Consider the following 24,488-nt stretch of genomic DNA (forward strand, 5'->3'; position numbering starts at 1 on the left):
GCAACACTCTTTTCAAGTGATCCTATCAATCTACAACATAATATCATGTTTATGGCTCTCAATTCGTTGTTTGTTGACGCGCCAACTCAACTCGATGCGAAATGCATCAGTTTCATATTTCACCTCCAAATAAAAATGTTGTTAAAGGAAGAGGAAGGCTGGCCTCACGTTGTTTGTACCCGTAATGTCACGATTGACTTTGGGACGTCGATTCTAACAGCGATGACATTTCGATCACGTATCCGCATTGAAGAGATAACGTGCAATTTATAGATAATCTCGATTTTATTAGATACATCGATATCGATTCTTTCGACGCTGGTGGACAGGTAGAAAAATAGTGAAATAATCGTTCTATATTTAACGATGATGAAAGACACCTATACCTATCGAGTTGAACGCTGTTTCCCAATCGTAGGTCACTCTGCACGCCATATTTATCGATGGGAATTAGCATTCGAAAAAATTGCGGATACGTTTTTAATGTTGGTAACGCTGTAGGTGCATTTGGAAGGGTGTTTCTCTATTTCAGTATCGTAATGTGATCATTACAGTTCTAAAAACATAATGAAAAAAAACGTAATGAACTCATTGCAGCATCGTTTTGAGTTATATTTTTCATTTTGTAGTTGTCTATAGTGACTTCCAATTCTATCAAATTTCAAAAAACGTCAATAATTGTCAATATAATATAAATTGGATAAAGTTAAATGATTTGCAACATTTTTCGCTATTTCTCTTCATTCTGGTGATGTTTAATCGATTTCGTCAGACATAATTCACTAATTCAATCGCAATCCGTTCTATTAGTGATGACGTCACACACCGCCATTTCAGTTCTCCTGTCAGTATTCGGAATCCAAGCAAACAAATTGTCATTCAAATTAGTACGTTGTCGTTGAAGAAATTGGCTTATTTTGATAAATAAGATTATTTAAGGAACGATTTTACTATTAATTGATAGACAGAAGGCACGAGATTAATGCCAGTAGGTTCGAACTTGAAGTTCAACTAATAAACACGGCTTTTTACAAAATCTGGGGAATGATACAGGATTCAAACTTACTGGTATTAACCTCGTTCCTTCTGTCTATCAATTAATACTGAAATATTTCCTCAAATACTCTTATTTATGAAAATAAGCCAATTCCTTCAACAACACCGTACTAATTTGAATGACAATTTATTTGTTTGGATTCCGAACACTGACAGGAGAACCAAAAATGGCGGTGTGTGACGTCACACTAATAGAGCGCATTGTAAGTTATTTCAAAATTCAGAGAAAAAAATCTTCAAGGACCCCCGATCTTTGATAATAGCATATCAGAAATCAGATCGTAAACATCTTTTACTTCGTTCTCGAGTTACAGGGTGTTTGTGAAACATGATCGTTTCAAATATCTTGTTTTCTGGTTTCAAATTCTAAAATATCTACAACTATAGTACCTAAAGTTATAAAGTCAAATTGGTCAGCCGCACCATTTATTATTGAAGAAATTTCGTAAGCTCAATTCTAAAAAGACTCTGTTTTTTTGTTCAACTGAAGAATCGTTCACCTTTTATGTAGGCTTCATCACCGTATCCCACGCTACTTTTAGTTTTTCATCAAACTGATATAATAAATCAATTGATTACCGAAATATTGTTATGAATAAATTTGTCGTAGTTTTGGAGAGACTGGCTATATTCAGAAAACAAGATGAGAATGACAGGACATAGATACTAGCAAAAGCTCCAATATAATAAAAAACTACGTGAGAGGTAGGAATTTCTGTGTCAAAATAGACGATACAGTACCTACTAACAGATAAGTAGAAGTAGGAGTGCCTCAAGGCTCAGTTCTAGGTCCTTTACTGTACTTTACTTTTTTACCTACATGCAGATAGCTGTCAGACATCAACAAAGAGACGTCAGATATAGATGACTGCAAGAAGACTAGAAGATATAGACGAATAGTTAATTAAACGAAAAATTCAAATGAACGGTAAAAAAAGCCAAGCTATTCTCCTGCAGAAAAGGAGACAAGAGATCAACTCAAATCTAAGGATAGATGAAGAAGAGAGAACATGTATCTTGTTATAACAAGAGATAATTGAGTTACATGGAAAACCCATCTTCCTTAATCCACATTAAATAATGATAATGGTTGAAGAACCTCACTCTCAAATTAATTATAAAACGAATGCTTCTTCAAAAAAAAATATGCGAGATCTTCACGTCGAAGATTGACAGGCAGGTGACCTCGCAACAGACCTCAAAGTGCCCAGTGTTGCACATCTCACGATTCCCAAAGCTTCTTCTATTCATAGACCCAACCAGTGGTGGAGCTAGGGGTCTAAACTTATTAAGTTTAGTTATTCTTATATATAACCTTATGTATGAGTTGGATTTGTCTAAAGATGCAGTGTAGTCTGGAAGCACTAAGAAAGTAGACAGCAGAGTTTGCAAGACTTGGGGAATCCCTCCAAGTAGTTAATACTTTGTGTATCTTGAGCGATACTACATTCGCGGCTCGAAGAATCCAAGAGTTTTTCATGTTAATATACCGCTTATGAAATTTGCACTCTCTCACACCTCTTTACAGCGTAATATTCATTATCTAACTGCTTTTACGAGAGAATCGCTACAAGAGAAGATGAAAGTAGCTATTGACTGATTACTTTTATTTTGATATTGTTAATCTTCAATCATTTTCTTCAAAGAAATATAGACCAATCAGTCTGCCAGAATGAATTGTCCACCACTCAGTGGATATAGTGTTGCCTCCACAGTTCTTTCTGAATTTTTATCACTCCAAATTCTGCAATTCTGTTTTCAAGTTTTTCAAGAGCAAAATCAGAAAATAAAGACGTTTTTGGAGGACAAGACTTCTTGAACCAGTTGAATTTTATCAGGATGTCGTCCATGCATTATTCTTAAAATTTGCTCAGAATTCACAAATAAGTACTAATTTTAATAAAACAATTTATCAATTATTAAACATTGATGAAGCGTGTACTTTTTCATGTTCTCGTCTTAAAATTGATTGAAAACCCACTCTCAAGATTATTTCAGATTATTCTTGAAACACCCTGTATACAAAGACAATAAACGAAGCTTTGCGCAAAAATTTCTTGTTGAATACGTCGTTACAAGAATAAAAAATTCATGCAAATTATCGTCAACAAATTTACCGACGTGATATTAGAAGCTTTTGAATTCTTGTTCATTCATGCGCTCTTGGAAGTATCTACATATATTTCTGTGGTCTCTAAAGGCGCATGAAAAACGTGCGCTCAAAACCACCTGACTCTTCTAGCGCCGCCACTGCACTCAACCATGACATCAACATCAAATTTTACCAATAAAAAAATACAATAATGTAATGGCTCTCCGCATCTCTAGCTAGCCATGGTGAATTGCGACTTTTTTTTGTTTTCGCTGTCGAGATAGCCGATCGGCTTTTATTTATTTAGGTATGGACGCATGAAGTCATACCTATTTTCAATTGACTACATTTGCGTCGATCCTTTCCAATAAGTTGGATTGAATAACAAGACGCTGTACGATCATTTCTCGTGTTGAAATTTAAGAAGTAGTGGAACGCGTGTGGCAGGAAGTGGAGATTGGTACATGACTGATTTGCAGACTACAGCGATGAGAGATTCGATTTTAAGCGCATCCGCCATATTTCGGAAAGATTGATTTATTTATTATGAGTTAGGCGAGTAGACACTCCTATGTTCGTTTTAGTAACAAGCATAAAAATATCTTTACTCGATATTAAGTGTGGTGTACCCCAAGGATCCGTACTAGGTCCATTGCTCTTTCTGGTATTCATTAACAACATTTCTGATGCCATTGCTGATGATCCATCGAAGAGTTTTCCAAATAGGGGTCTCATTTTGAAATGAAAAAGTATAATTTAAGAGAAATCAATAGATGTTTATTTCATTGTAGAGAGGGAGGTATGCCATCCACAATAGAAAACGATATCAACCAAATAGCCGCCATGGCTAAGATTGCAACATCATATAACGGGTGTTTTTTTTCGATGTATATAACTTTAAGTTGGCATTACTGTTCAAGATGGCGACCGATTAAACAGCTGTCAAGTGATTTACTCTCAGTTTGGTTTGGCAATTCATCATGAATAGACTCACGCCTAAAGAACGCTTGCAAATAGAGCAATTTCATTACGAAAATAATGGTTCTGTGCGGAATACGTATCGCGCACTACGTCCATTTTATTTTGTTTAGCGATGAAGCGCACTTCTGGTTGAATGGCTACGTCATCAAACAAAACTGCCGCATTTGGAGTGAAGCTAATCCTCAAGTGTATGTCGAAACATCGTTACATCCAGAAAAACTGACTGTTTGGTGCGCTTTATGGGCTGGTGGCATCGTTGGTCCGTACTTCTTCTTAAACGATGATGGCCAGAACGTTACAGTCAATGGTGATCGGTATAGAGCCATGATTACTAACTTTTTCATTCCTGAATTGAACAACTATGATGTCCAGGAGCTGTGGTTCCAACAAGACGGCGCAACATATCACACAGCTCGTGCCACAATCGATTGGTGACTGCCTAATTTCACGTTTTGGACCTGTGAATTGTGAATTCACAATTCACCGATTTGTCAATCTCCTATAAATACCTACACCCTTATGAGGAAATAATATCGGCCCAAGGTCGGATCCTTCAGGGACCCCAACATTAAAAATTCATACCTGCCCAATCCAATTTATTTTTATCGCCGAATTATGTAATCAAAGCCACAATATATTCATCATACTTATCTACAGTGACCAACATCATTATGTCTCCCATCAGCTTGCATTTTACGTACGTCTTGTCATAAATTATTTTTCGTCGTAGTACCCACAATAATTTCGACATTTCGTTTGTTTTATAGACCACCTGTCATTGTTATTTTTAGAGAATTCATGGCCGAACGATGACGCGTTGTTTGCGATAATGTAAATGAACTTTTGGGGAAATGGGTTTCCTTAAATTTTTGGCTTTTAATAATTTTATGGGAGTTCACTGAAGCTTGTCATTATATAGTGGGCTATCTTTCTCCTTGTTTTGATAAACATTTTCATTAGCATTGCTGATTTATTTTCAACAAGTGGATGCAACAGACGCGGTCTTGCCAGAAATTAGGCATCTATTTAGCTTGATACATTGATGTCAAAATTATGAGGATCTTGTAATCAACACAAGTTTAATACTGTTGGAATCCCATAGTTGCATTTGCATTTTAATTCACAGTATTTAGTTAAAAAAAAAATGCTTTTTTTCAATATTTCTCTCAGTATTTACCAATCAGCACCGATTTTCATGAAATGTCGGTACGTCGCCGTTACCAGCTTGTTGGCCTTTGTCCTGGGCTTACGTGTCAATAAAATGCAACTCGTACAAGAATTAATGCCAAATGTCTATCGTCTACGTCGCATTTTGGTTGATTGGCTGATTTGAAACTACCGAAGATTTGTCAATAACCAAAATTTCGGTATATGGAGCAAATTTCTAATCGGCCTTATAACCATCAATTAATTGCAAAATCAATTTGGTGACAACTTTATTTCCAGAAATGGCCCTGTTAGCTGGCCCACTCATTCTTGCGACTTAGCACCCCTCGATTACTTTTTATGGTGCTATGTTAAGTCATTGGTTTATGCCGACAAATCAGCAACACTTGAAGCATTGGAAGCTAATATTCATGTCACCATTGACGCCATACGGCTAGATTTATTGGAAAAAGTAGTGAAAAATTGGACATAAGCCTGAAATCATATTCAACAAATATATTCCATGAATTTATCTACCAGATTATAATTAAAAAAAATTAATTCCAAAATTATTTCTTTTTTGTATTATCGCTCTTAAAAAACGTCCAGGATTGTCTTAAATTTCAATATTTGGTAGTGTATATTTTGTTAAAGAGTAGATACGAGTACTTATATCAATTGAAATGAAAGTTTTGAGTTGTGGCTGATTCTGTAATTTTAGTAAACAAATATAAATAGGAGCGTAATCGGATTTGAATGAAGCATTTGTTAATAAGATTTCAATAGACTGTAGTTCTAGTTCTGATTGAATTCTGAAGATCTGCATCTGATAAATGTGAAAATTACAAATTCAAATAAAAGTTTTTCATCATGTCTTTTATAGCAAAATTCGAATGAAAGCCGTTAATTTTATAAGAAAAACATGAGAAACATGAATACCGATCAATTCAATTCAGCATTGTTCAGATAATGAAGTTAGAACTGCCTTTATAATGATTTTTACAGCAGCATTATTCATTACACATTTTTCATTCCACCTTAGTCATTGTAAATTTTGAAATTGAAAAGGTGAAACCGCAAAATTACCTTTCATTGCCTGTGTTAAACATGCGATCGTACATCAGCGAAAAGTGGGATACCGCGAAACAAAAAGCAATTACTTCACCTCTTGATCGTTTCTTTATTAGTTTTCCGCCTATAGGTAGGTACACACGAAAGTTTATATTTATGACGTTATCTACCCACTGCTTGTTGATTCTCTAACGGATGCTGTAACGAATTATCTCGTAAGGCGAACTAGTCGCAATTTTCTATGTTGGTTTCGCGAAAAAGTCCAAAGGGTTTGGATCTGGAGATCTTGCATCCCTCTAGTGGTTGGAAAATTTGAATATTTTGAAAATATTAAGTGTACAACTTTGCTTCCGCCGTTTTGCAATAGATGGCTGTAGCGGTTAGTGGTAGTCGAAATAAATATATCGTAGATGTCATACAATAAGATTAGGTATTTGTAAACATACCGCCATCGGAATATTAGTCGATTTGTGTCTGCATCATAAACGATTGAAGATGTCAGCTTATGAGCCAAATTCTCGTCATTTGCGGGAGGTTTTAATTTTCTTCTATAATATGAAGAAATCTGCTGGTGAGGCTCATCAAATGCTCTCAAATACTTATAGTGAGACCGCTATTAGTGAAAGAACGTGTCGAGAGTGGTTTCAACGCTTCTAGAACGGTGATTTTGACGTCTAAGACCAGCAAAGCGGTGGAAGAGAGATGTTTTTCGAAAATGCAGAATTGGAGGCTATACTTGATCAAGACTCGTGTCAAACGCAAGAATAATTGGGAGGATTATTGGGAGTGACGCAACAAGCCATTTAAAAACGCCTGAAAATCATGGAAATGATTCAGAAACAAGGAAATTGGATGCCGTACAGTACGAGTTGAAGCCGAGAGATGTTGAACGGCGTTTGTTTGCTTGTGAACAGCTGCTTGCAAGGCAAAGACGGAAGGGATTTCTGCATCACGTTGTGCCTGGAGACGGAAAATGGGGTCATTACGATAATCCCAAGCGCAGAAAATCATGGGGATATCCCGGCCATGCTTCCACTTCGACGGCCAAACCGAATATTCACGGTTCCAAGGCTGTTATTCCTAATAAAACCTGAATATTGCCTTCAAACCAATAAATAAAATATCATTGTTATTAATCAATGCAAAAGATTCAAATACTCTGTACCACTTGCAGAATATTCAGGATCTGAAGATGAACTCAGTTCGAAATTGCGCAGTGTTATCTCCAAATTGTTAATTACATATTTTTTAAAATGAACACAAAGAAAGTATAAAACCTGTTTTAACCATGATGAACAATTCAATGTATGAATTTTCCTTAATTATTGTATAATCAAGGTTAATTGGTCATAAAAGTTTCATTTCGATTTAAAAAAATGGTTACCCTTAACGTATATTCAGCCTTTACATATTTAAACTTCTTCAGAAACAAGTGAGAACACCAGTATTTCTCGACGTCTTAAACACACCTAAAGATTTACAGTTTTATAGAAAATCTGTTATCAAGAGTTTAATTTTGATAGAATTTGAAAAACTAGCAAAGAAATATTAGTTTTAAAAAGTCTCTTCGCGAATTCTTGGACGTATATATATGTATACATCCTTTCCAGGGTTTAAACTTTTTCAAGAACGAAATGACGGCACAATAGCATTTCTAAACATCTCCAACAAACCCAAAGATACACAGTTTCATACAAAATCTGTTACTGTTGCCGATAAGAATCGCCTATCAATCTCCATACGAATTAAAACAATTCAGACCTCTGGCTCGAAGATCACAGCACTACTCTGCCCCATCGCCGCCCCTTTACAGCACTCCCCCGCCTCTAAACTGGCTGCACACCGGCCCGAGCGAGGTTCCGATCTCCCAGCACCGTCAGAACCAAATCTACAAACCGAGCGATCGTTGTACGTTCTCTAACCCAATACCGTGCGTCCCAGTCGCGTAACGCGCAACATGGCACGTGTCTCCGGCTCGCACAGCGCACGCTGACAGTCCTGTCACAACCGCGCGCGTCAACCATGAGCCTGAAGACGCCCACGGCGCCGAAACGTCGCCCTTAGTTTTACCTTAAAAAAAAAACAAGAAAATTATGCTCCGTTTATTTTTAAGCGCCTTCTGAACGAAGGACGATGGTGCGTGATTGTTCAAAATGTTCATTATTATTATTACTTCTTCGTGTGTAGGTTAGTTCCATGTTTGTGCCGTGTTGAATTTTTTTTTTTGAGAAATAATCGAAAAAATTGAAAAAAATGGAAGGTGTCATAGTGTCCACAACCGCGGATGCTCGTATGAAGACGCGCATGCGCAACAGGAGTTTGAAGAGCAGGCCGATCCTTTGCAGGAGCAGCAGCAGGGCTAACAGGAGCCTGACGAGGGCGAGGGGAGTGAGAGAGAGACACCAAGGGGGTGGTTTTAACATCAACAAGCTGGTGAATGAGAATGGGGTGCAGAAGGAGTTTAGGCTTAGAGGAAATGGCATCTCCGAATCGGAGTATGTTTATGGACCCTTCACTAGGTGAGTAATGTAAAACAGGGCGGTCGCCCATTCAGATACTGACCTCGCCGGAAGCTGTTAGGTTTCCAGGTCTAAAAACTACAAATTTTCGGATTAGATGAAGTTAAGATCGAAGTTTTGTTGATGTTCAATCATGTAAATTGTGATGAATAAGTTCTTGATTTATTTATTTATCGCCGAAAGAAGATTACAAACATATTAATCTCTTAGAAGTATCCACTAACAATATGTAAATACAGATACTAGGATGTCTAAAAAGTAACAAAATATGTAGGATAGCCGAAACAATTATCGTTATTATCGTTGAAGGATGAACAGAAATAATGATATTATGGCAAAGAATATAATAATCAGAACATTTATTAAACGAGTTTCAAGTCGAAAATTCCATTTTATTAACGCGCCATAAGGCTCAGAAATTATTGTTTATATACTGTCAGATGAAGAAGGTAATAAGCAAAAAACATTGTCAACATAACCTTCACTTTCAATCGATTCGACGTAATGTTTGTTTTATTTTAATGAACCTTTAGAATTAGTCAAAGAAAAGCAAAAATCGCCATGATGATAGCCAACCTTCTTAAAGGAGACGGCACATAAAGAAGAAGAAGAAATTTTGGAATGTGTACAGTTCAATAAGTAATATCATAAGGGCATCTAATTTTTCCAAAAATATTGAAAGAACACGTTGCTAAGCGATATTTTAGCAAGAAGCTTGAGTGCTGGTGACAACAAAAATCCTAGTCGAAGACGAGAATTTTTGCACCTTTACGAATGCTATCTGTTAAAAATATTTTGCATTATGTTTTTCCTATTTTTTTCACAGGAAAAATTAGATGCTTCAACGGTATTTGACAAGGCCACCAGATATCATGAGACCATAGTTACTTACTTGTAAGATGACTAAAATATGATGTGTTCACTGTAATATGTCTAAAATAATGGTGTGCTCACTTACTCTTGAAAAACCTCAAGACTTTTGAAGGTACTAGCCTTCTTAGATTTTAATGGTATATTGTTCCCTTTTAGGATGCATCGAACACCTGGTGTGTGTGCTTATTTGATTTTGTTTCGGATTTTTTAGAGATATCCATCTATTGCTTTGGTGTTCTGCTTCACCAGAGTTCTGTAAGGTGGCTCTTCAGAAATTTTCGAATTCCCGCTATCTGCCTGGCGCCGTTTAAAATTGAAATTCTGATTTTAGACCTTACAAACTTTCACAATACATTGCAATTCAGCTCCTATCGAATTTTTAATGAAATGAATGGAATATAATGACAGTATAGAAGATTGTTACGAGCATAGAATTAATAAATTATTGTTCAATACTCAAAAGTCACGAGAGCCGAGAATCGAGAGAAATGTCAAATATGAACGATGAACGATATGAAGAAGACGCGATCTCTTGAAATCAAGTAGTATAAATTAGAAAAATCTCCCGTTTTGTCTGAATGTTTTACAGGTATAGGTAGACACACCAGGTTTTCTATCCACCTTACTAGAAACCATTTGTGACATAAAACAATGTAATCCAAAATTGCGCGTTTGTGATTGGTGGAAATTGAGACGAGAGAAATAGTCACTGAGATATTGAATATTATTTGTCTGATATTTTTCTTGAATGTTTTCTGCTTCCGGTGATGCGATAAACCTGAAATTTTGTAGAAAGCTTTAAATTATACAAAGAAATCAATATTTCAAACGGCCATTTTCAGATGGATAGAATATCGAAGATTTGAAAAATACAAACATCTTGACGAAACGATATACAGGGTGTTTTTTTTCGAGGTATATAACTTTAAGTTGGCATTACTGTTCAAGATGGCGACCGATTTAACAGCTGTCAAGTGATTTATTCTCAGTTTGGTTTGGCAATTCATCATGAATAGACTCACGCCTGAACAACGCTTGCAAATAGTGCAATTTTATTTCGAAAATAATGGTTCTGCGCGGAATACATATCGCGTACTACGTCCATTACCGATGAAGCGCACTTCTGGTTGAATGACTACGTCAACAAACAAAACTGCCGCATTTGGAGTGAAGCTAATCCTCAAGTGTATGTCGAAACACCGTTACATCCAGAAAAACTAACTGTTTGGTGCGCTTTATGGGCTGGTGGAATCATTGATCCGTACTTCTTCAAAAACGATGATGGCCAAAACGTTACAGTCAATGGTGATCAGTATAGAGCCTTGATTACTAACTTTTTCATTCCTGAATTGAACAACCATGATGTCCAGGAGCTGTGGTTCCAACAAGACGGCGCAACATGTCACACAGCTCGTGCCACAAGCGATTTATTGAAAGAGACGTTTGGTGACCGCCTAATTCCACGTTTTGGACCTGTGAATTGGCCTCCAAGATCTTGTGATTTAACACCGCTAGACTACTTTCTGTGGGGCTATGTAAAGTCATTGGTCTATGCGGATAAGCCACAAACCCTTGACCATTTGGAAGACAACATTCGCCATGTTATTGCCGTTATACGGCCACAAATGCTGGAAAAAGTCATCGAAAATTGGACGTCCAGTTTGGACTACATCCGAGCCAGCCGTGGCGGTCATATGCCAGAAACCATATTTAAAATGTATTGCCACAAGATTATCTTGCGGATAAATAAATTTCATGTCAATCGAACAATCCATCGTTGTTTTATTGCAATTTAAAGTTCTATAGCTCTAAAAAAACACCCTTTATCTAGCTCTCAAAAACAACAAACCATTGGGGCCAATGAAACACAATAATTTTTTCCAACTCCATTCTGCTTCCTATCTGTCATTTTCAAAACAACCTCAACGACACTCATATGGATTGACACCTAATAGATATTCTTGCGAAAACGAGAAACGTCCCTCAAGGTAACCATACTCTCCTGCACGTTCATGTGCCCAACAACTTCCGTTTCGATTTATTAATAAACCAGCATTCAAACGAGATCAACCGTATTAAAGCGCTTGCTTTCCCCTCTCGGCTTCATTGTCACAGATGATTTAGCTACAGAATCACGACGTGTGGAAGTGAGGTCATCCTGATAGATTCAATGGAACAGACAGATCAACATGGCGATATTGAATCGGATGACCCCTGTATACGGGGTCACTCTGATACGCATCCCGAACGTAAATATCTACTAGCGCCATCTGACCTTTGGCAAATTAACAAGGTTTTCTTGACGTAGGCTCCATAAATCACTCGAAATTCATAGAAATATGTGTTTATACGTGAAGAGAAATGGTTTCCGTTAGTTTGTGGAAGTTTTATGGGCAAAGGGCATTTTGGACTCGATTTTGGAGGACTTGTATATCAACAATAGCTACTACAGAAAAAAGTCTAAAGGTGTTAAATCAGAAGATTTCGGTGGCCAATTGTGATCACCTCTTCGAGAAATTATCTGACCAGGATTTTGCGAGAGAGCATATCCATTGGGAAGAGGCTGATTGGAAAAGAGTTCTCTTCACAGATGAGTCTAGATTCTGCCTCTACCATTGTGATCGACGTTCCCTTGTATACAGACGTCCACATGAAAGATATGCTCAGTGCAATTTTTCCTGAATACTACTGGTTTCGGGGGAGGATCGATTATGGTATGAGGTGGAATATCTTTGACTGCTCGCACAGACCTAGTGGTCGTTGATAATGGAGCTATGAATGCTGATAGGTATATAAGGAACATTCTTGAAGAGCATGTAGTGCCATTTGCCGCATACATTGGTGAAAATTTAATTTTTATGGACGATAATGCCAGACCCCATCGTGCGCGCATCGTTCAGGAGTACCTTGAAGAGGTTGAAGTCTCTCGAATGGAATGGCCAGCAAGAAGTCCAGATCTCAGTCCGATTGAGCAGGTTTGGGACAACCTCAATAGAAGGCTGAGAAGTTCAGAAAATCATCCAACTACTCTTAATGACTTAGGAATCCAACTCAGAGAAATCTGGGAAGGATTAGATCAGAACATTTTAAGATCACTCATTTTGAGTATGAACCGTCGTTGCCGAGCTGTAATTAACGCAAGGGGTGGAAATACCAAGTATTAAATCACTTATCAGCATTCCACTATTTTGAAAATTGTTTATTTCTCTTCTTTCACATAAGATTCGATGAAATCCTGATTTTTTTCCATTTAATATGTCTTGTTTCGTTCAAAACCTTCCCGAGAGAACATAAAAAATAAGTTATAAAGTCAATGTAGAGTTAACTTTCATTAAAATTGAGATTTTCAGAATGTGCGTTAATTTTTTTGCGCAGTGTATGCAGTGAAAGTTATCGATTCACTGTATATTTTTCTTCAAGAGTAAACAACGTATCAATTTCAAGTAAAAAAAAAAATATCGTGAAAGGTTAATAATATTATAATAGGTATTACATCAATTAGATGGAATGTTGATTGGTTCCAAGCGCAAATCTCAGCTAAAATTTCAATCATGCATGCAATTCGATAACAAAAAGCAAAAAGTGATTCTTAACACATTTCCCACAATCGCCAATGATATCACCTATAAATATATTTATTAATTCTAGTTACATAAACAGTTCGTGATTATTTTTATCGATGATCGAAGACAACAAATAAGGAGACCCCACTTTTCACCAGTTTTCAAGTCGTTTTCAAGTTCATCCAAGTGGTCGGAAAAGGTGAAACAATTGACGAACACGTTCAATTGCGTTTGAAGGAACGAGTCTTGGCCAACTTTGAATCTCCATTTTTATATTATACGCTACAGGATTTCCAATGGACACGATCTGTTTACAAAACAACTTTGAATGAAACTGAAATGGTAGAAATGTCGTTTTAGTTCAATTAAGTCCCTAGTGATGAAATATGAGAAAAGCAATGAATTTTTGGATGCTTTCGAAAATCATTTTCCTGAATTTTATTTAAGGAATTTCGTTAAAATAACACAATCAATGAAAAGTGGCATTATAAAATTAATTCGAGTTATTTTCAACATAACTTACAATTTTTTTCAGGAAAATAAAAATGGTGCGATTATTTTTATTTCCATTTTTTTCTAAAATGTGCTAAATGATATTTAATAATTCAATTACCGGAAAAATTCATTGTGAAATAAACAATTCCTCCGAAAATTATTTCATGAAAGTGAAAATTCTCAACGAAAACATACGATGTTTATTCCAATCATAGCAATCTGCAACCATAACTAGAAAAAATACAAACCGACAAAGATGTTCTCATAACAATTCACATATTTAAATTGTATGGAAATGTATTCACACATCTCTTACAATCACATCACTATCATCAAAATGAAATTGTGGACGATGACATCATCTTTAATGAGGGGAATGACTAGATTTTTTTGGAACTTGTTATGGAGTTCTTGATGACTACCAGCCAAAAAAATGCAGTATCGAATGTTGTTTCGTTCTAGGAATGGCAATGTGCTAGTAGTATCAAATGGAAGGAATTCGGCTTAACATTTAGACTTGTCCAGGTATACCTATTATTTCTGATTCTGGAGCTTTAAACTTTGAATTGGAGGCGTTGAGTAGAGTGTAAAATGTTCCTCATGGGTCAGTTTATGGACATTCGAATTCTCAGCGAACCTTTTTTCAAATAGTCTTTGAATTTCAGCTATGATATTTTGCACTAAGCTTGGAATTGACGTATAATAAGCGATCAAAAGCTCCTGAGTTCACGCCAGTATTTTCAAGAACAATTTCGTCTTCATTGAGTTCATCCCCAGCTCAAGCTCCTAAAAATACAGCCATTTTGACGAAATGATAAAACGATCTGCTTGGAAAACGAGCGCTCAAAAAGATCATATTTAATATGGGTAAAGTGTAGGGATTCACGGCTTGGCTTGAGTTTCAAGCTAAATGACTTGATTTCAAGTCAAGCTCAAGTCAAGTAGTAGTTTTTCAATCTCAAGTCAAGTATTTGTTTATCAAGTACTTGAATGATATCAAGCTACTTGATTTTTGGCAGTTTTATTGTGTAGTGTCACATTAATGAAAAAATGATTAAATGAGAAGGAACCTTGCAAAAACACTTTCATTTATTAAACTTATTGTATGAAAGAACCGAAAATATCCACTTTTTTGAAAAAGAAACATAAATTAAATCACTATAAATAACAAAATAATAAAAAAATAAAGTTTCTCGATATTGGGAAACCTTCAGGCTTTGTTTGATTTCATAATTTTCCATTCAGGATCTAAGACACATAAGGCATCTTATAGATTTGTCACCTAACTTATTGCGGATTTTTGTAACTGTAAGAACATCTCTGGAAAATTGTCTTTCAACAGGATGCTGGAGTTGATGATAATCCTTGGCCAATTTGGCCAAGTTTGTAAAGATATTTCTGAAACTACCAAAATCTACCAATAGATTTCATAGAAATGTGAGAAAACTCTAAAAAAGTCACTCTGGCAAATGCTTCAGTCTCTCGGCGCTCGAGGAATCTCCTTATTCACTTTAAACGCGCACGAGATTGCAGAAATATATGCCATGCGATGCTTGCATATCAAGCTCAAGTAATATCAAGTAGCTTGATATCAAGTCAAGCAATAAATATCCCAAATTAAGTCAAGTCAAGCTCAAGTATGTAATTTTTTACGAGCTTGATTTTCAAGTTAAGTAATTGGTTGAAATGTCAAGCTACTTGGCTTGATGAATCCCAAGTCAAGTGAGTAAGGTATGAAGCTTCAATCTCCAAAAGAACCCAATGAAGAAGGTTCACCAGGTGTCATTACCATCATCCTTGAGACCATCGAATCGTTCGCGTTCATCATAGAGACTTATCTCTCCTTTTTTGGTCCCTCCACTACGGATATTTAAAGTAACACGCTGAGATTCACACCTTTTACCTTTAGAAGCCCCACCAGGATATGAATAGCTAACTTCTCAGGGTGTGGTACGTGTTCAGACGATCATTAAACATTCAATATAAGGAAATCCAAGGAATTTCTTCATTTTCGTCTCGATTCAGATTTACATGAGGCTAATTGATCATATAGGAGCCGTCCGAGATGATAAATCATCTTGTTGTGGGCGTCTGCAGTTAGTTCTTTGTTTACAGAAATGAGAAGGAAGTTTACAAGTGTGGGAAATCCTTGGGAATTATTTTGATCGGAGTGTTTTTTCGTCGACCAAGGTCGGGTATGTTTGTTGACGGTTTCCGGAAATTTGGAAAGTGTCAAATAAGGGATAAGATTGGATAGGAAGGAATTGTCAGTGTGGTTTCCGGTTTCAGTGAGTTAGCACACTGGATTTCGTGTCTGTTTGAAATTTTCGCGTTGTTGGTTGATTTTCTCTTCTTATCGCTTGTTTTGTTGTTGTTATCACTTTGTTTTGTTATAGTTTCTGTGGTTTTGACTAGACGAAAAGTTTGTACTATTTGTTTTAACAATGATTATTTTCAAGTGATTTTTGGCAGCTTTATTCATGTTTCAAGGAATCCAGTTTGAAAGAATATAAACATCATGAAGATGTAAGTGGTTAGATAGCTCTGAAATGAGACTAGTTTGAACAACTCGTCGATTGGTGTAAAAACCAGATTCCAAATTTTCCTTATTTGATAATGGTTAACTGATTGAATTTTTTATAGAATTAAACGCTTTCGTATCTTGCACTTGATTTATTTTACTTCCGAATGACGTCACTGGCGCCACGTTGCTTAAATTTGCATTCAGGCGCCTTTTTGGAATCAAACTTTTCAATTTAGATTTTTTTTTCTGTTTTAAGTTAGTTTACTACCTTTTATTCACTGTTGTTGATTGAATTCTTTCTTAATAATAATAATAACTCTTATCAAGCCATTTCTTTGCTTGCACTGTATTTTTCCCTCGAAAAACAGTGTTTTGATAATACACGAAACTAGTTTTAGTTTATTTCTTGAATAAAAACAAGTGTAGCATCACTCAAGCTTCCAATATCTCAACACCAGACTTACCTCTATATGGTATGGCAGTGTCAGTGACAACTGACAGGCCAGGCCCAGTTCTTATTGAGTGACGTGTTATGATCTGATAATCAAATAAAGAAAGTCCTCTCCATTGCTCCAGAGAAAAGATGAGAGTTAACACTATTCAATTTTGATTAGGATTATTACCTCATCTGTGGTGATGGTGAAATACGCGAAGATGAAATACATGATGACGAAATACGTGATGATGAAATGCGTGTTGATGAAACACGTGAGAATTATTTTTATCCATTTCTTGAATAAAAACACTTGAGCTTTCAATTTCTCGACCCAGACTTATGGTATGACAGCATCAGTGCCAACAGTGCACCAGGCCCAGTTCTTATTGAGTGTCGTGTTATGATCTGAGAATCAAATGAAGAAAGTCCTTCTCATATCCATTGCTCCAGAGAAAATATGAGAGTTAAGAATATTCAATTTTGATTAGGATTATTACCTCTGTTGCGATGGTGGTGAAATACGCGAAGATGAAATACGTGATGATGAAATACGTGGGAACTAATTTTCATTCATTTCTTGAATAAAACAAATATAGCTTCAGCTTCCAAGATCTCGACCCAGACACATCTCTATGTGGTATGACAGTGTCAGTTCAAACTGTGCGCCAGGCCCAGTTCTTATTGAGTGACGTGTTATGATCTGAGAATCAAATGAAGAAAGTCCTTCTCCTATCTATTGCTCCTGAGAAAATAAGAGAGTTAACACTATTCAATTTTGATTAGGATTATTACCTCATCTGCGATGATGATGAAATACGTGGGAAGCAGACCCAGTTGACCAATTCCATGCGAATGAACAAGTAGCATTATCAATTTGCGGATTTCAACACTCTTATTATTGCCACACACGTCAATGAAACCCGTGGGATAACTAACGACTTGTATAAAGCGATTTTAAATCGTTCGCGTCACGCTACAAACTAGAAAACACCTATTTTATCGATTTACAATGCTAGGCAATAAGAGATTTATTGAAAAGAGGTGAATCATCAATACCGGATAACAAAATGAGAGAAGCACTGACGCAAAAAAAAAATTTCGAAAATTCACAAAAAAAAGTTTAACATCCCAAATCGAAAAAGCCAGACATTAGGCAAAAAGATACTTCGCTAACACAAAAAAGTGACTAACTAAATAAATAAAAACTTATTGATAAAAAGAAACGAAAATTATCATTGCTACAGCACTGAATCCAAATTCTCATACAATTTTCCCACAACTTCACCAACCTCCAAAGTGTAGGTGTTGTGCGAAATTCGAAACTTGGCTTATGCAAGGAAATGCTAAACTTAAAACCAAGGACCACATCGGATATCTCGTAAACATCGTTCTTTTTTCATATCATTTACATGCCATTAATATCATGTTTTCCCATACCTTATCTGTGCTATCATTTCCGCGTTCACGAATGATTTTCACTCAAAAAATTCCGACCTTTCGACAGTTGATTTTCAGGTTAATTTTTATCGCTAACTGTAAACAAGCGCAACTTAATTGTTTCGTTAAACGGAACGATAATGGATGTAGGTGCCAAAAAGTCTCAGATTTATGATTCATCTTGTTTACCGTTCCAACATAAATATTGTCAAACCTTTCGAATTTCTTGCTGGAAATGAACTGAATCAAGTGTACTCTAGATAAAGTGATAAGGTGAAGAAGTGGAAATGTAGCATTCTAAAAGTGAAAGTCACCAAAAGACTATGTTCTTCTACTTCTAATAATTCGATTTAGGAACATATAGGAATAGACTTTTGGCTATTTGCGTTTACAAATCTGTGATACCTGTCCATTTACACCTAAAGGTTCAAGTCAGCTACTACTTTATTTGCCCAATCAATTCATCATATACACGGAACATTTGAAACATTTCAAGTCTCTGACTTATCTTTTTAATCAGAGGAACTGACGTGAAATAAATAGCTCATATACTTTAAATTATATTCAAAATCTCTTAGTTATACTTGAAGAAAACTTATTCTACGAAAATTCATTTGAAATCACTGAACGAAATCAAAAGCTCTCGTTATCTGCTCATCAAGAGCTTCTGCTTCCTAGTTCTTGCCCATTTAAATCAAAATAGTTATTCCAAATGATTCCTTTTAAGACCATATTCCGCTAAATGTCCTTCAAAAACACCGAAGAAGGCTTTTGCTATTTGCCCATTCACACCTGGATTGCCCAATCAAGAGCTTCTGTATACTAGTTAATTTGCCCATTCAATTCGTTGAATTTTGGTCATCGTAATCAGAAGATTTAGACTATCCGATAAAATGCAAAATGAGTTTTAGGCCAAATCGATTATTCTGGGAACGAAAACATATAAGCACGATCAACAAATACCTTGTATCAGGTAATCAATTGTTTGTTCTCATTATTAACCGTAAATTGCAAATGAACTTTCGCTTCATCGGTGATAAAGCGATATGGATCCAAGGATATTATCATTATCCATTTCAAATAATTACTTTTTTATCATACAACTATTGTTCTTTTAATGAGAATGTAGCATAAACATAAGGACGATTAAACCTCATTAAAGCCAGCTGAGAAGTGTATTATTTTAGTGTGACATTCGTATCGAAAATCTCCTAATAACGTGCTAAGAAACAAATACTATGTGTCTGTTTATTGTGGCTTTGATTCTTTACTAAATAAAACAACGTAAATAGGACAGCAAACTATTGCCCGTTAAAAGAGTCAATTCTGTCCATCCGGTCGTAAACACTACAACTTTCCGATGTAAATAAGCCAATTAACTAGCACGAATAAGCTTCTCATTATCTTGGTGTTCTTGAACGAAATCCACTGAAATAAGCTTTTTTAATAATAATAACTTGGATACTTGAACATTTCAGGTTAGATTTCAATTTGAATGGGCATATGCTTTAGTACGTAAAAGATCTCCAGTTTATTGTATGAGTTTAAATAGGAAGATAAAAATGGTTTATAGTGTTTTTGAAAAGAAATTCAATGGAATAAGCTTTCTTATCGCGTAACTCGAAGATTTGAAGCTTTTAGGTTAGATTTAAATTGATTGGGCAAAATGTGCTTCTGATTTGAATTTTCAAGGATAAATGGGCTGAATATCAGACAATCACTTTTTTCGCCTTTTTGAAAGAAATTAGTGAAATAAACTTTCTTATGGAGTAAATTTGAGATTTTCAATTTTGAGCTTAGATTTTTATTTGGATAGGCTAGTCACACAAAAGCTTCAGATTAGAATCTCTAGATGTAAATGGGCCACTAACAAAAACTCGTGACTTTCTTTGCCTTTTCCTACGGAATTTAGTGAAATAAGTTTTCTTATAGGGTAAGTCAGAGATTTCCAATTTTAGCTTAGATTTCTATTTGAATGGGCAAACTTACTAGAGAACAAAAGCTCTACAATAAAATCTTTAATTGTAAATGGGTAGAAAAAAACCGCTCTTGACTTTCTTCCTCTTTTTCTACGAAATAAGCTTTCTTATGTAGCTTAGATTTTCATTTGAATGGGCAAATTAACTTGTACACAAAAGAATTACATTGCAAGCTTCAGAACTTTAGATTTGAATAGACAAATAACAAAAGCATGTGACTTTCTTCTTCATTTGTATGACTTATAGTGAAATAAACTTTCTTATAAAGTTACTCAGACATTTTGAATTTTTAGCATAGATTTTTACTTGAATGGGCAAATTTACTTGTACACAAAAGCTCTAGATTGCTAGCTTAAGATGTAAATGGGCAAACAATAAAATTCGTTAATTTCTTCTTCTTTTGTACGAAATTCAGTAAAATAAGCTTTCTTATCGAGTACCTCGGAGATTTGAAATTTTTGAATGGGCAAATTTGCACAAAGTACTAGATTAGAATATTTAATTATAAAAGGGGAGTCCTGACTTCCTCAATTTGATTTCCTTGTGAAATGAATTCTTCAGAATTTCAGGTAAGTTTCAACTAAGCTGAATTCAGATGACTCAAAAACCATTAGGCGAATTCCCTACATTATCTAGATGTAGACCGCACCAATGGTCTGGTATGCAAAACATACACGTCGATATTTATATCACGCCTAAATAAAAAAAATACAGTTAATTTTTTTTCGAGTACAGTTTGGTATGTGTCAACTTGCGGAAGTCTTCCGTGGCATGGCATTCCATCGGCACGTCGTCTAAGCGTCGGTCGGGTCGACCTTTGCGGACGTCTGTGGAGCGTCGCCGTGGCCTGCAGACAGGCTATTATCTGACGGAACCGCCAGCGTACACCGCAGCCTTCTAGGTGCCAGATATAGAGGTGATGTCATCTTTATTTACGTACAATCGCGATTGGTACATTGCTCGCTGGGTTGCGAAGTTGGTTTGGGATAGTTCGGATATCGGAAAGTGATGAAAAATGCAGAAATGCGATTCTGGCTGAAATTTTCCTGTAGATATTGTTAAATGGGCGGTCTTCCATCCAGATACTGAACCGGTCCGACGCTGGCTTGCTGGGAGACTTGAAGCAAAATTAAAGATAAACCTGGTTTGTTGAAAATCGGAATTTTTTTGTACTTAGCGAGGTTTTTCAGCAAACAGGTTTTAATGTTCTTTACATCTGGAGTAAGAGAAAAATGAGAAAACAATCTACGTGAAGTTAGGATTGTTTGAGCACTTGTCAAACTCGTAGTTATGTATGTACTTTCTTCAGAATATCACGTGAACGTTTTTGCTTCAATATAAGTCTTCTGAAAGATATGATACTTTCGATACAACAAACGGAAAATCAGAAGCAATGAATTATCCATTGTTTCTTTTTGATTTTAGCCATTAATATGTATATCTGCATCAAATCATGTGAAAAGGACTGTCTACATTCGAAATGTCATGAATTGGGAACATATAACGAAAATATCATATTTTTTGTATTTTTTCTCACCTTGACATTTTCACGAACTTTTTCGTGAATAACCGAAAACATCTAAACAAATTTGTTCGTTCCCCGAAAAATATTTTACAAAATATCTATAGAGGAAAATGAGAGATTCCTTAGATAATTTTAAGAAAAAAAATCTATAAACATGGGCCTGCATGTACTTTGTTTTCGATATACAGTCTGTTTCTTATAGTCCTTTTTTGTGGTGATAATATCATTTTATTGAATCTTTATTAATCTTCGCTTCAGATTGGATAAATAAGTACCAAAACACCCTGTATACTCGTATGATAAGCGTTTGAACTATTATTTTTTACTTCCAACAAATTTCAGTGAAATCTGATGAATAGATTCTTTATCAGGAATGTTATTGTTGTTAAAGGTGTAATATTACAGCAGATATACCAAAAAATAAAATCAATTTCAGTTTAATTCTTAGTTTTTCATACTTCAAATTCAAAGATCTGCTTCTTAGGTATGGGAATTTTGTTCAGATCTATCCCGAATAATTTCAGATTGTTGCAGCGACTTGACAAGATTTGCTTGCGAAACAAAAGAAACATTCATTGAAACCAGCTACGTTCAAATAGTGAAATAGATCGTTATTTAGAAGTTCCTTTCTATCAAATGTCAGGGACATTTTTGACAGTCACGAATGGCTATTTCGCCAACTTTTAGAATTGTTGTCGTTTTTTATTTCGGAACTAAGTGATAATTATAAGTTTTGAGTTTAATGATACCTAAATAAAAATCCACAACATTGAAATAAGTGGCGTACCATTTTTCTCTTCCAAAAAACCTTAACTTAGTTATAATAGGTTAGATGATTCATACATATTTTGTGTTTCATTAACGAATTCCTTAGACTATTTTCACATAGTGGCATGAACAGTATTCATTCATCTTTTTCCCCTAATTCTATAAACGGATTCTAACCTCGAATTTTCCAGGAAAACCACTCAAAACTCTGCTGGACGCCACAGGAATTTGCAATATTAAATACAAATCGTTCCTGCCAAAAAAATTCGCAAATTCAAGGAGGTCAAGGCCGTCGAAGAATGAAATTGTGCCAAACAGCATCCTACAACAGATCTTTCGAATCGGAATGGTTTAACCTCGAAATCTACGCCTAAAAATATTGCAAGAATAAAGAGTTATTTCGGAACCGCCTCTACAGGTTGTTTCAAAATTCGATATCAACGTATCAGGAGCGTATTTTTCAATTCACTTTACTTTTTTTTCTTGAACGTGTGTCTGCAAACGCCTCGTCACCAATCTACAGAAAGTCAAAATTGTCTTTTAGTAGATGTCAAGTTCAAATTTGAGACATAATAAGTTAGGTTGTTTTCAATGCAATAATGGGTTACCTTTTTAATAAAAACAATTATAGGGTGTTTTTTTTAGAGCTATAGAACTTTAATTTGCAATGAAACAACGATGGATTATTCGATTGACATGAATTTTATTTATCCGCAAGATAATAATTGTGGCATTACTTTTTAAATATGATTTCTGGCATAGGACCGCCACGGTTGGCTCGGATGTAGTCCAATCTGGACGTCCAGTTTTCGATGACTTTTTCCAACATTTGTGGCCGTATATCGGCAATAACACGGCGAATGTTGTCTTCCAAATGGTCAAGGGTTTGTGTCCGCATAGACCAATGATTTTACATAGCCCCACAGAAAGTAGTCTAGCGGTGTTAAATCACAAGATCTTGGAGGCCAATTAACAGGTCCAAAACATGAAATTAGGCGGTCACCAAAAGTGTCTTTCAATGAATCGATTGTGGCACGAGCTGTGTGACATGTTGCGCCGTCTTGTTGGAACCACAGCTCCTGGACATCATGGTTGCTCAATTCAGGTATGAAAAAGTTAGTAATCATGGCTCTATACCGATCACCATTGACTGTAACGTTCTGGCCATCATCGTTTTTGAAGAGGTACAGACCAATGATTCCACCAGCCCATAAAGCGCACCAAACAGTCAGTTTTTCTGGATGTAACGGTATTTCGACATATACTTGAGGATTAGCTTCACTCCAAATGCGGCAGTTTTGTTTGTTGAGGTAGCCATTCAACCAGAAGTGCGCTTCATCGCTAAACAAAATAAAATGGACGTAGTGCGCGATACGTATTCCGCACAGAACCATTATTTTCGAAATAAAATTGCACTATTTGCAAGCGTTGTTCAGGCGTGAGTCTATTCATGATGAATTGCCAAACCAAACTGAGAATAAATCACTTTACAGCTGTTAAATCGTTTGCCATCTCGAATGCCAACTTAAAGTTATATACCTCGAAAAAAAACACCCGTCACAAATGCTATGAAAAAAATTAAAAAGAATTCATCGGACCGATATCTTGCTACGCTTTTGAACTAGCCTGTATATTGTTCGGTACTCGATTGTTTTATCGGTCGTCAAGTCCCACCACTTCGTAATTTTCCATTGTTTTCTCGCGTTTCGTTTTCCCTTTTCATCGCCTCTCGCCTTGAGATAGCGGTATATCGGCCTCTTTTCTCGGAATTCTGCCTCAATTCTAGGAATAGTAGAGCGACACTAGACGCCCACAGTGTGGGTTATCGTTTTGGACGTGGATTTGGCACAGGTTGACGTGGTAACCGGACTGACGATTTTTTTTTATCGAAGCGTCACGTCTATGGGTACCTTTAGGTGCGAATCTGCCATTTGGCAACAGTTCGTGAGTTTACGCCGTTCGGTCGATATGTCAAAGTTTATAACGTGTTGGTGAATTTTCAAAAATACGATTTTCTATTTAG

General features: G+C 35.9%; 1 protein-coding gene across 3 annotated transcripts in view; it reads left to right on the top strand.

The window, feature by feature from the left end:
- Positions 1 to 24,488, top strand: part of LOC123676517 — a 62,031-nt gene that overhangs the window by 4,728 nt on the left and 32,815 nt on the right. Inside the window, exon 1 of one of the 3 annotated variants that reach the window (XM_045612435.1) lies at positions 8,215 to 8,865. The exons of 1 other annotated variant lie outside the window; for it this stretch is intronic. In XM_045612435.1, coding sequence (XP_045468391.1) covers positions 8,600 to 8,865 — 266 coding nt within the window. In that variant the 5' untranslated portion in view covers positions 8,215 to 8,599. Of the gene's footprint in view, positions 1 to 8,214; positions 8,866 to 16,299; positions 16,323 to 24,488 lie in introns of those variants that run through there. One more of the 3 variants, XM_045612438.1, reaches the window with a different exon arrangement.

Source organism: Harmonia axyridis, chromosome 3, assembly GCF_914767665.1.
Source record: "Harmonia axyridis chromosome 3, icHarAxyr1.1, whole genome shotgun sequence".
NCBI lineage: Eukaryota > Metazoa > Arthropoda > Insecta > Coleoptera > Coccinellidae > Harmonia > Harmonia axyridis.